Raw genomic sequence first — 13,000 nt, forward strand, 5'->3', positions numbered from 1 at the left:
TCCATGCAAGAAGGGTGTGATCCAGTTTGCCTTTGAAATCAGTGGAAGCCACTTTTTCAGCTTAGTGGAGCCTGGATGGCATCCCAAAAGACCAAGGGAGGGTGGAGTTGACCATAGTTGCAGATATTGGAAACAGGAGTCAAGAGTGAAATAGCAAGAATATAAGAAGCAGCAACTAAGATGATCCGTTACCTGGACTCAATCAAAACTCAGTTTTACTTACTTTAGTGAGTAACAGGAGGAAAAAATCATTAAGATCATAAAAGATCATAACGATAGCAGTTAATCAACGCTTTGTAGAGTAGAATAAATCCATAGTATGAATGTCATGAGCTCTATAACTTTCAATGTTCAAAACATTTCCTCAGAAAACCTTCACATACTTCATTCAAGGAGACTACTCTAAAGCTAAAAAGATGTAATATGGTACTGAACTGCTTGCCTCAGGATGCATGTCCTGCCTTGAACCCTGCAAAATTGTTCTGTTGGATTGGTATTACAGAAGCTCTGTCAGGATGGATTGAGGTCTCTGGACTTTGAGCACATCTACAGGTGGAAAGCAGCTAAGTGCAGGCTTCCAGGATTGACACTCTGGGTGAGGACTGGGCACCAAAATCCATCCTCTGCATTGCCCAACCTGTTTCTAGATTTAGCCCCAAGCCTTCCACCTCAAAGAGTAAAAGAGCAGCCCCAGGGAGTCTATGTCCATCAGCAACAGGGTGTGTGTTGAAAGTAAGAGAGCACTCAGAACACTAAATAAATCAATTCACCCAACCATGAGGGGTCTAGAGAATTGGGTTTTGTTTATCTTTCATTTCCCTGTAGTACAAGGCAGATGTTTCTAAGTAATAAGCAGAAACCTTGATAATTTTTAAGACTGAAGAGGAAGGGAGGGTGGAAGAAACATGTACAAGCTTTGAGGATGTTCTCAGCTCCAGCTTCAAAAAACCAAAACCACACACCACCAAAAACGTATATCTGTAAAAGCAAGGTTTTCCTTAAGCTGTTTGGTAATTCTTAGTTCATAGGAGCATTTTATCCAGAAGGTTCTTCATGTTTCCAGTCTAGGCTGTAGCAATCTCAGTGAGGCACTAAATTTTAGGCTGTTAAAGTCTTTCTGTGCAGCACGGTCATTTTAAAATGATGTGGTAGCCATCATTGCTTTCAGCTGTAACAAAGAAATGCAAAGCATTTTTTCATTGCTATTAAAAAACAGCACAGATACAGAACTCCAGATTTTCTTCTTAGGTATTTTGCAATAGTTTGTACTCTTGTTCCACAACCCATTCATGAAAATCAATGTTGAACATCTAGGTCAAAGCATTCATATAAAAAAATATAACATACTAACTGTCATCTTTTATCATTTTACTAGAAGATTTTCTGCTTATTTATGTCAGTGGTATCAATGGATTTATGAAAGTTTTGTAACAGTGTAACTGAAAGGAAAGCATAGATCAATCAGTCTATCATAGTGTAAGTTGATGCAACACCTTGACTTACACTAAATTAGATTACTTATTGTTTCAGGATAACAGCACCGAATTTGTGATAACGTCTAGTGCAATTGAAAAGAGAAATTATCTTTAGAACTACATGTAATAGTGGCAGCAATACATACCTTTTAATGTGCTGATAACAAAACAAGATTCATCTTGGAAGTTTTGCACCATCTGAAGGGCAGAAGGAAAAAAGCCAACACAAAATATTTTTAGCAATTTAATTCAAGTTTCTTTCAGTGCCAGAATAGAATTTAGAGGAGAGTTATCAAACAACATTTGGTGTCCAGTCCTACACAGTTCTGAGTAACCCTGCCCATAAGATTATTAAAGTACATGACTGATTAATTAAGGTCCTTGCAGCTGCTAATGTGCTTAAGGGAAGCTTATACTAAAGTGCTTGCCTGGAACCGATCTGGCTTGTTCAGCATTTTACCATCCCCTTTGCAGCTCTTGACCCTGCAAGTTCTTATACCACTCCAGTTAGTCTATTAAAGACAATGCTCTTAATTGCCTTCAATGAAGCTATACTAGTTTACACTGGATGAAGACAGCCCTCTCCTAAAATCTAGCAATGGTAATACACACACACACGCACTCAGCTGAACCATGAAGCTTTGTTGAGCTTACATGAGCATCTGGGAAAATATCTAGAGGTGGTCAGCCCTGAGAAATGGACTCCTTGCTGGATAAAGGAATATTGTTACTATAAAGCCATCTCAGCAGTGTCCACCTGGCTATTTTGACCAGACATTAGTATAGATGCTGTGCTTGCAGGAATCATTTACCTGCTTGTATTTTGTCAAGGCATAGGAATCTTAATGAAACTGCTATGAGAGGCAAGGCAGATCGTGGGAAGCAAGATCAGTATCTAAAGCTATTTGAGTTATTCATGAGAAACAACTAGATTTTCAGAACACATGCAGGTTCTAGTGAGGCCCCTAACTAGAGAAGTGAGTTAAGAGATTCAGCTGACTTCAGATCCAATTTGAAATGCTCATTTAAGCTTCATCCTTAGTCAATGCTTCCTCCCATCTCAGAGTAGCTGTGTGGGACAGAGGAGGTGAATTACCTTCAAGAGGTGTCTTATACAGTCGGAGCAGATGCTGGACACCTAACTTCAGAGGGGAGGTGACCAGAACCTCTCTGATCAGCTCAGAAAATCCAGCTTTAAGCAAAAGCCTTCTCCTAGCTATTGAATATCATTCAAGTAGAGCACTTTCCAGCTGTAAGTTCTCACACCAAATATCCTTTTCATCTTAGACTAATCTCCCTATTCTCTTTTGGGTTTAACATCCACCTCCTGCTCCTGCAAATCAAACTTCACTGGCCAGTCTGTGTGTCTGTGCCTAATGATGCATGAAGTACATTCATAGAGTGCCTCACTCTTGCCTCTATAGTATTAGGACAAGAAAAAAATTATTAAAAAAGCAATAGACATTGTTAATAATTGACTTAAATAAATACTTAAAGCCTTATACCCAAGCTGGTTCAGGCAATTCCCCTACCAAGAGTTGCCTCCAAGCACTTTAGATCCACAAAGCATCAAGGTTTCAGATTTAATCAGGCTGAAATAGCAAGGAGAGTTTAGGAATAAGCATTACAGCCTTCAATTTAGGCTCCAGTAGAGACCTATGTTATGCTTCATTTGTTTTAACAACGTTTCTTATAAACGAAGCTCCTTAAATGATTCTGGTGCATGAATGAGTAAGTAATTTAGTGGGGGGAAAAGAGGAAGAAGGGCAACTCGCTATTAACCTGCAAGTTAATGGAATGGACTAAATTAAGCCATCACATAATGGGACACAAACAGCTAGCAGAGGTTCATGAAATTATAGTGTGCACTTACAGCACTGACTCTGACCCAGTGGCTGTAATCACTGGCCAAGATCTAAGACTAATTGCCCTAAAGATTTTCAAACTTTTCTTCTTTAGGAAACTTTCCTATTAAATTCTAAAGGTTCTCACTTTAGATCCTTACTTCAGAATTTGTTTAAGTAGCCAACATGAAAAGGAAATGACCAATTTTGTTGTGTTTTGTTTTGTTTTCAAGAAAACCCCTCTTTTACAAAGCAAAGATCTTAAAACCACACCAAAATCAATGGTATGCATGAATAATTTGCTCTAAGTATTTGCTTTAACTTGTTGGGATTAGTAACCTTGCAAAGCTTCCTTGAAGATTCATTTCATAATTTAAAAGGTCATTCTAACTTAAAGAAGTCAGACAACTGTTACAGCTCTGACAGAGTCTGCATTAAACCCTTACCTCATTGCTCACTAATACATGGATCCCTGTGGGTCCCTGCCGATAGATTCGATTTATCTGCTGTGGAGAAATGCTGTACAAGTTTGCAATCTTCTCGATTAATTCCAGCGTGGTCAGTTCTTCCAAGAAGATTGCGTGATATACTGCAATAAGTTGAAAGCAATTACAGAATTACAGAGTAATTATAGTATAGCAAGTACAGATAACACCAAGATGCTCAATATCAACAACCAAATGGGTTTAAGATCAAGGTTCAAATCTTGACAGTAGATAAACAAATTTAGTACCTTCAAAGCAGCCCCCAAATATCCAGCTTGATGATTTGTAGAGAAATACCCAGTATTTGGATGCAGTGGGCAAATAAAGCACACGTCACTTTTGCCCAGAGGAAAACACAGGGACTAATGACAACATGTATCATGAGGCACTAAAAAAACCCCTCATAAAGATTTTAATACTTTTGGGTAATCTACTTTTACTGATTTTGACATTTTAAAGCAGATCCAATTAAATAGTGAAACACATGATATGATGTTACACAAAAGTAGTATTTTATTAGATGTTATCCCACTGACCCCACAGGCACAAACTAAAGACTACAATTTATCAAATAACTGTAGATGACTTATTTTTTAAATCCAATCTAAATGGTAGAAACAACCAGGTAGAAGAGCTGTGCCTGGTTAATGCTACGCACAAGAACTGAGGACAACCTCTGTTCTCATTTATTGTACATCTTGTCATGAGGGATATTTAAGAGCCATGAGTCCCCAAAAGCTTCAAACTTCTAGGAATTAGAACCTCTCTCTAAGACATACCAACCTTCCATTTCCCAGAATATTTTCAAACAAGCCACAGTCTAAAGCAAATCGTGGATGGGAAGGTAGTTTTTAATGCTATGGTCCCTATTAAGAACTAAACAGAGACTTTGCTGTGGCATTCTGCAGATAGCTTGTAAGTTGGGTCTGTTTCCCAGGCAGACAGTACCAGTTGGAATCTGTAGCCCTGAAACTAACCAAAGTGTCAGAACTGGGATAAACAGGACCTCTTTAAACACGCAGGACGCCAAGCTGTCCCACGCAGGAGCTCAGGCAGAAAGCAGCATTCTCACCAGATAAGTGTTTAACAAAAATCCATACATAAAAACTTACCACAAAGACTGCCATCTCCATTTTCCCGTTTCTGGTGAAGATGGGACCTGTTTTGCTCTGGTTCTTGACAGACATAAATTGTCATCTTGGGCCTTACATTTCTATGGATTATTAAAAAACAGTAGTGAGTTATTTAGTAGATCTAAAATCATTCCAGTCAGCTAGCAAACACTGAGTGATGGAATCATTCAGGCTGTGCATAAATAATCAGCTAAGGGATAGTCTTGATGCTGGTGACTAGATGTCTTAGGAGGTCTAGTAAGAGCCCCCTGGGAGGTGGTGGTACAGTGCAGAGCACCTTAATCTCTTCAGGATCAGATAAGAATAAACAGTTTTCAGCACTTGCCAAGCAGCTCATCATACCTGCCTTTACTGATTTGAATCCTGCCCAGCTGGAGAATTTATGTTATTGCCATTAAGTAAGTTTAAGAGTCATTTGAGGCTCCAGGGGTTGGTTGGTTTGTTTGTTGTTTGTTACCTGTGATGGAGATGCAACACAAGGTATTGTAGGTTGTGTCTCATATGAAGTGGATGGAAGCTATCAGCTGGTAGCAAATAGACCACTGGAGATCCACATTATGATGCTTCATTTCGGCAACATTTCTGAGCTGTACTTGGATTTGAATACCATTGTGATCTCCAGCCTCTGAGATGACCTCTCTGAAGTGTTAAAAGGAGGTCTAAATGCTACAGCTCCAGGATTAACTTTTAGTTAACACTGAAATTATCAAGGGATGCTGCCATAACAAAAAAATAGGAAGGAAGACGTACAAACCTTCCTTTGATTGCATTAAAGAGCCGAATTCCATCAGCAGGCCCACAGATTTGAACAAAATCTTCTTTGGACATCTTCAGTAAGTCAGCACCTACATATTTCAAATTGATTTTTTTTCAGAAGTTAAGCAAATCTTAGCTTCCAAATTGAGTGTATGGGCAGCAGGAAAGGGCAGGGGGAGAGAATCCACAAAGCTAAACCAGACAGATCTGCCTAGAGAAGTTGCAAATTCAGAGAGGTGTACACTGCAAATCAATCATTGTGAAACAGAGAGCTAGAAGCTGCCAAAAGAGCAGTGCTGCACTGGAAGATATTCTAGCCAACTCAGAGACAAGCTAGATATTTAACACTGGCCATTAAATAGCCCAATTTTCTCTAACTGCCATATTCACCAGGTTGTTTAATCCTGTTGCAAGTCAGAGAGAGTCTCCTCAAGGTTTCAACATCTTTAACAATTCCCCCTTCCACCACCTTACCGCTGTGTACAACTACCTAATGGGAGGGTACAGTGAAGATGGAGCTGCAGATGGTGCCAGACCCTTCTCAAAGGTGCACAGGGACAGGATGAGAGGCAGCAGACAGAAGATGGAAGATGGGAAACACTGATTAGGTATAAGGAAAAACTTTTTCACTGTTAGAGTAGTCAAATATTTGAAGAGGTTGCTTAGAGAGATTGTAGAATTTCCAACCTTTGAGATACTCAAACGCAACTGCACAAGGCCCTGGACTTGCTTCAAGCAGGGGGGTTGCACCTAATGAACTCAAGAAGTCCCTTCCGTCTTAACTTATTCTCTTCCATCTTAACTTATTCTATATTTCTACAAACTGTTTTGGCAAATGCTAACTAATCTAGAACAAAACAACAACCACACTGGATCAGACCAGTGATCCCATCAACAGTGGCCAGCAGCAGATGCTATTGATATGAAGCATGAGCTGCACTTACAAAAGAGAATAAAGAGAAAATAATTGGACTGTTTAAACTCACCCGAAAAACTTGAGAAGAGTCTACAGAATGGAGAGAACCTATTACGATGAAGCCACTGCTGGGCATCTTGAATAGAAGCAGAAGGAAGGAGATGCTACATTGCAAAAAGAATAAGAAGGTCTTGAAATGAACTGTTCACCAGTGTCCTAAAAAAGAAAAGCACCACATTAACATGATCTCAAGTACTTACATCATTGCTGGGAGGCAGGAGCTCCACTTGGTGGGTTGGAGAACTGTTGCTAAAAAAAAATTATATAAAGTTGGAAGAGAAAAAAAACATTATTTTAAATTTTACATTGCATTGTCCATCCTCTTCCCCCTCCTCAATTTGACTCAACTGTCTCAAGTTACATATCAACTTGGCTTTTTTCTCTATCAGATTTTAAAAAGGGTGTCCAAAATCTGGACCAAGAAAAGAAAAAAAACCTAAACAAAAAACTCTACTTGAGCCTTTTGCTGGTCAGTTGAGGTCCTACTCAACACGGAAAAACTCAGTTCTGACCTCATTCAAGCTTCTCCATACAGGTGGCTCACTAATGTGATGCCATCTAAGCAAGGAAGTTGTGACCTACTAGTGTGGCTGAACTGAAACATTCTATGAGCCAGAGATCTCTGAACTAAATCCACTCTCTCATAATGATTCTTAGCAAAAATTTAATAAAGAACCTTGTAATTCAAACCTGGTGTTATTTTAAACTTAATAAATAGCAATTTAACTATATTAGACAAACCCACATTTCTACTAAACCCTCCCAGAACATAGACAGGACTTTAACACATAAAGGATTTTTCCCAAAGAGTTAATAATCTACCACTGGAAGAAAATGCTCAACAGATCTCTCTACTGACACCAATTTTTGTCATTTCAGTGTTTGTCCTTATTCATAGGTTGAGGTTGCTCATTGAAAATTTGTGATACAACATCGATTAATTAATGAGCCGTGCGGGAAGGTGACAAGGCTGTAGAGTCCTAGAGGAGGAAAAGAAAGGCCTATGTCAAATTCCTAGGGGAAAATATGTTGCAGGGAGGACTCAGAAGTACCAAGGGACCGTGCTGTGTATTTCTGTCATCAGCTATCATCTTGGGTGTTTCAGGACCACTAAAACTGCTTCTTTATGACAGCTATATTAATTAAACATGCCTCCTGTTAATCCTTTGTTCTGGAACGGCTTCTCAAACCAGCCTGTTTTTCTCCAGAGAGAATTTCTTTAAATCCCATTCAACTGGGAATTCAGCACCCCAGACTGCCTCAAGACAGAAAGGAAGGAAGAAATATCAACTCTGAAGAGGTGCTGAAGGCTGAAAGCCTCTAACACTCTTGTCAGAAGATACTGGGAATTGCTGGTACAGGACATGGTGTGTTCTCTGACCCCTACAGAAGAGTAAGAGAGGAAATTCATGGCAGAAATTGCCCTGGTGGTCCTCTGATGCTCACCTCGCATAAGCAGTACAAATAGTACTCTGCATTACAGGGAATTCCTGGCTGGAAGATCTTAAAAGTCTTTGTGGGAAATATTTTCCCCTTTCTAGGAAGGGTGGTCCTTGACCTCTTCTTCCAGGGTATGAAATGCATGGACACACAAAACACATGCACACAAAGGCTACCACATCAACAGGAAAGATAAAGCATTTATTTGTTACATACCCATCTCCAAGGTTGAAGCTGTTGGGAGAACTGTTGTAGCTTGGAGATGGAGCATTGTTCATTTGATAAGGCACATCTGGCCAGGGAGAGCACTGTTGGAAGAAAGGCAGCGGGGATACTTTCATAAGGATGGAAATAAAGGATTCGATTCTCCTCTCATACCACGTTCATGCTGTTGCCACGCCACTAACTTCAGCTCATCACTCCTGCTGGGAGGAGGAGACGGGCCATGGATTTTCTACGCCGCTCTCCAAGCGGGCTGTCAGGGGGCCAGATTGATTCCAGTTGTGCATTCCACATTTCTCCCATTTCACAAAGCCTGTCCCCAAATAACACTGGGCCAAAGTGTGCACAGCTGTAAGTCAGAGCAACGCCAGTAAGTCAACTCAGACTGAAGGCAGCAATGATACAGAAATACCCCTGGTCTCAATTATAAATCCCTAATTAAATCCAGGCAAGAGTGACAAATATGCTCCAGTGGCATTGCTTCAGGTTTATACCAGTGAAAGAGCAGAATTTGAACCAGCCTGTTAAAACCTCTGGCTATTAGTCAAAGAGCTAGAGTTATAAATGGGTATTACAGGGAGAAAATTTAAGATAGACAGACACAAAGCTACTAAAAGTCTTCACAAATAGAGGTCAAACTCCATATTCCATTACAGTAGTGTAAAACCAGAGTAACACAGCTAGAATTGGTGACTCTGTTCTGAATTTAAGCCACTTAATCAGCAGGAGAAATCTAGCCCTGTAGAACCCCCCTCCATCAAGAGCTCAAGAAAATGCTCTGTAGTATCCTTGTTTGCAATGATAAAAAGAAGACAGGCATAGCTTTGGAGTTTTATCATCTCCACAAATACTAGCAAATATTTTATCATCTCCACCAGCACTAGGCAAATATTTAACTCTTTGGCAACCCACATTTCCCCATGCAATATGTCAAAGTGCATCAGAGCTCATAGGAAGAGTTTGGGATCTGCCAACTCAGTAGAATTAGGTCTGTGTACACAAGAGCCTTGTTAACAACCACCACATTGAATTAGAAAACATGTTGGTCACTCCTGGCAACCTGAGGAAAATGGAGTGGGAGGGACTGGATCTCAAACAGGAAGTTTATTTAAATTAAGAAAACCCCCTCATTTTTAGAAGTCCAGCAAGCCACTTCAAAAAAACAAGAACTAAATCAAACAACAAAATATTCCCACAGGGAGACGGAACAGCACTTTTAAACCACTGTCTCGAGTCCTCTTGCTTAGTAATTCTGCAGCCTGGGGTAAGCTTATATATACAGCTTAGTAATGGCAGGGAGGGGTAGAAACACATACATCTCTACACCGGATGCATCAGAACATAAGACATTCAAGATATTCCTAGAGTACAAGGCAGAATCTTCTGAGATCTAGTATGTAATAGTAGCCTCATAGGCACATTCACAGAAAAACAGATTAATAATTTAATCAGACAGCCCATTCATCTGTTCAAGTGCCCCATCTCCAACATGAGCTTTTGCCAGACAGTTCTGAAGGAAATACCTCATACAAGTGGCATCTAAGTGCCATGACAAGTGCCCGGGAGCATGGCAGAAGATAGAGAAAATGCTTCTTTTAAAGCTAGGCTGTTAAGGGTTGGTTTATACCCTGAAACATAAGAAACTTTGGCATCTTTTATAAACTTCAACAGTGAGAGACATTTTATAATTTCACGCAGGTCTCCATTTCAGTTAGATCTGGGCATACGTGTCTCCACAAGACAATCTCCAAGGCTCAGCTAGGCTGCATTTTCTCTCAAATCTACCTCCCAACATGCTGAAGTAGTATGACACGTCTGAAATGCTTTACCTCTGTGAGAATAGTTGTCTCATAGGAAGGCTGATACTTCTCCTTCTCTTGGGTGGTCTTCTTCTCCATTTTTTCCCTGTCAGTCTTCTGTTTTCTGTCTGCTCCTTTAGGCTATAAGCACAAGCACAAGCTTTCCCTTATGCCAAGTACTACAAGTTTGGAGACAGAGGCCAACAGATTTTTATTTTTTTTTTTAATCTGTTCACAAAAGTCTCATTAAGATTTATGGGGACTCTACATAAGGAACAAGATCAGAGCTGCATTTTCTAGACAAAAAGATTAGTCAAGCATCTCTACTGTGTCTATAACATACCTCATTAATGCGTATTGCAATTCCAAAATAGGCTGACCGCAGTCCTGAGATTTGATACCAACTGTTTCAGACCATGAGCCCGATGAGTTATGCACTTCGACTGGTATTTGTACGATCTCTCCAGGAACTGGAAAGACACTGCTCATAGGAGCAAGACTGGAGCAGCAGATCCTTTGAGAAAACAGGCCTATGAAAAGCTTGTTGTCAAGTGACTACAGGTCTGCCATGCCCAAATTAGGAGCTTCAGAGATGAACAGAATCATCTTTCTGTCCTCCAGGTAGCATGGAGAGGAACTCTGCTGCAACCAGCAAAGGGTATCTAAGATCTCCAAGTTATACTCTCACTGTTCGTGGAGGATTGAATCAAAGAAACTGGAGATGCCCATATTGTCTTGATTGCCTAGGAGCACCTAATGGATACCCTGAATATCATCAGTGTAATAGTTGATTCAAAAATACTTAAACCTCAATAGGTTTAAGTGTATTGAGACCTAAGCCTCAATATTCCTGAAAACTGGACCATATTTTGTATAGTTTGCAATACACATCATCTCCAGGACACAAACTAATGAAGGGCAATGCCTTCTAGAGACTACTTGCCTATATTCCACAGAAATTTATTCTGTGCACTGATGCCTCTCCAATGGGTTTTCATTCCAACCAGTCGAGGTTTGAGTTGTTGGGGGGTTTATTAGTATTATTATTACATCCACACAGCACAGATGTCAGTATTTATATAGTGTTCAAGGCACAATGGACTGGCGTAAGTCTTGGTGCGGCACTTGGGTCATTTGAATTTAACTAGAATTGCTGCGTAGCAGCTCAGGGCTTATGTCACTTTGTGTGCAAGAGTCCTGTTTAAGATCTTTAGCATACCCAGTTAAAAGTCTGTTCTTCTACCCCACTATTTGCATCACGCCTACACAATTTAAAAACTTTGCATGTTCCTGTATCTTTGTCTAATCCAGCTGATCACAAAGCTAAAACTACCTCATACCTTGAACACTTTGATCTGGCAGCTTGCAGAATGCAAGTGTTCTGTGTATTCACCATTTTCATTCTGCTTAAAGGTGTCGATTTGCACCCGGAAGGGCACCCCTTTCTCTCCTCCATGTTTCCGTGGAGTAAATTCTGTGCTGATGCAATGTACCTGGCAAAACAAAAGCTGTGCTCATCTCTGGAGACAGTTGGAAGCTGTGCAAATCTGAATTTCAGACTCCCTGAACTTGCAGGGTGCCTGAACGTGAGACTTTGGCTCCTCCTGAGAAACTAAGAGAGGCAGAAGAGTTCAAAATGTTTTCATTTCTGTTCCTCAGGACAAAACAATTAGAAGAACAAGGAGCCCAGAGAGAAACAGGGCATCAGGAAAAGCATCCTTTGATTTAAGTAAATCCCACATACAGATTAAAAACAGATAGTTGGCGTTTGGGATGAGAAACACTCATGAAAGAGGAAAGCAAGCAAAACTAACAGGTTGTGAACAGTTTCCTCCAGACAAAACCCATGCTGAGAAAGCAACATCCATTTTTTTTTAAAAAATAAAATCCTAGCTGTAGCGGATAGTACTCCAAAGCTAGCAAGTAGCTAGCAAGTTGGTTTAGCAACTATCCTACAAATTAATTATACATGATTGTCGCTTAAGTTTGTATATTATCATTTGCATCTTTCTCTCTTCTTCACGTCCTGGCTACCTTAACTCTCCATGTCTTTGGTAAGATATCTCACCATTGTATTTACCACAGGAATATCACTTCTCTCTTACCTGAATGAATGCCGAGGCTCTCTTTGATGGATCCCACAGAAATTCAACAGTGTTCAACTGGGTGGGGCTGGCCCTGGGATCCAAGATACCAACTGACAGTGGAATATCTGTAGAAGAAAACCCCTAAAATTTTAAAAATATTAAATTGAAGAAGAGAAAGCATTTCCATACAATTACAAGATGCATGTGAAAAGCCAAGCCACCAATGATAAATCTATTTGGGACCTATAGTGCTAGATCTCCTTCCCACCCAAAGACATACAGGATTCCTAAGAGAGTAGGATATAAAAAAACCTAAACACACATGAAATACACCATACATCATTCAGCACCTCGCTTCCAAATGCTGCACAAGAACCATAATGAAAGAGTCTCACCTATATCAAGGATGCGGTCCCCAGGCCGACTCCACCTCCAGCCCTCGAGCTGCTGATGCTCTGTGTACTGCAGGCGTCGATCATGGAAAACTACACGAATTATGCTCTGTTAAGAAAAGATGGCAAGATGAACAATGTGATCCAAAGGCCCTTCTCTTGAGATGACTCTGGTTTTCCAGCATAGAAGCAAAAGCTGATCTGTTATGTTTCTCACCCCCATTCATGAGGGGAGCAGAGGGTCCATCTAAGAGACCCATCACCATGTTTATAAAATTCCTAAGGGACCCCTGAGTGAGACAGCAACACACTTTCCCCTTCACAGCGCATGTCTACACTGCGTAATGCAGCTCTGTACAGCTTTCTGGGATTTGGTCTGGAAGCACTATAG

The 13,000-nt window shown here is 40.3% G+C and overlaps 1 protein-coding gene across 1 annotated transcript in view; it reads right to left on the reverse strand.

The window, feature by feature from the left end:
* Positions 1-1,093: 1,093 nt before the first annotated feature.
* Positions 1,094-13,000, reverse strand: part of TFCP2L1 (transcription factor CP2 like 1) — a 33,828-nt gene continuing 21,921 nt past the window's right edge. Inside the window, exons 5-16 of the mRNA XM_009275044.1 lie at positions 12,613-12,718; positions 12,236-12,342; positions 11,471-11,623; positions 10,161-10,271; positions 8,326-8,417; positions 6,870-6,918; positions 6,680-6,773; positions 5,692-5,782; positions 4,917-5,017; positions 3,766-3,908; positions 1,622-1,673; positions 1,094-1,168 (exon numbers count right to left, since the gene is read on the reverse strand). Coding sequence (XP_009273319.1) covers positions 1,131-1,168; positions 1,622-1,673; positions 3,766-3,908; positions 4,917-5,017; positions 5,692-5,782; positions 6,680-6,773; positions 6,870-6,918; positions 8,326-8,417; positions 10,161-10,271; positions 11,471-11,623; positions 12,236-12,342; positions 12,613-12,718 — 1,137 coding nt within the window. The 3' untranslated portion in view covers positions 1,094-1,130. The remainder of the gene's footprint in view (positions 1,169-1,621; positions 1,674-3,765; positions 3,909-4,916; positions 5,018-5,691; positions 5,783-6,679; positions 6,774-6,869; positions 6,919-8,325; positions 8,418-10,160; positions 10,272-11,470; positions 11,624-12,235; positions 12,343-12,612; positions 12,719-13,000) is intronic.

The sequence above is a fragment of the Aptenodytes forsteri genome, unplaced genomic scaffold (assembly GCF_000699145.1).
Source record: "Aptenodytes forsteri isolate BGI_AS27 unplaced genomic scaffold, ASM69914v1 Scaffold255, whole genome shotgun sequence".
NCBI lineage: Eukaryota > Metazoa > Chordata > Aves > Sphenisciformes > Spheniscidae > Aptenodytes > Aptenodytes forsteri.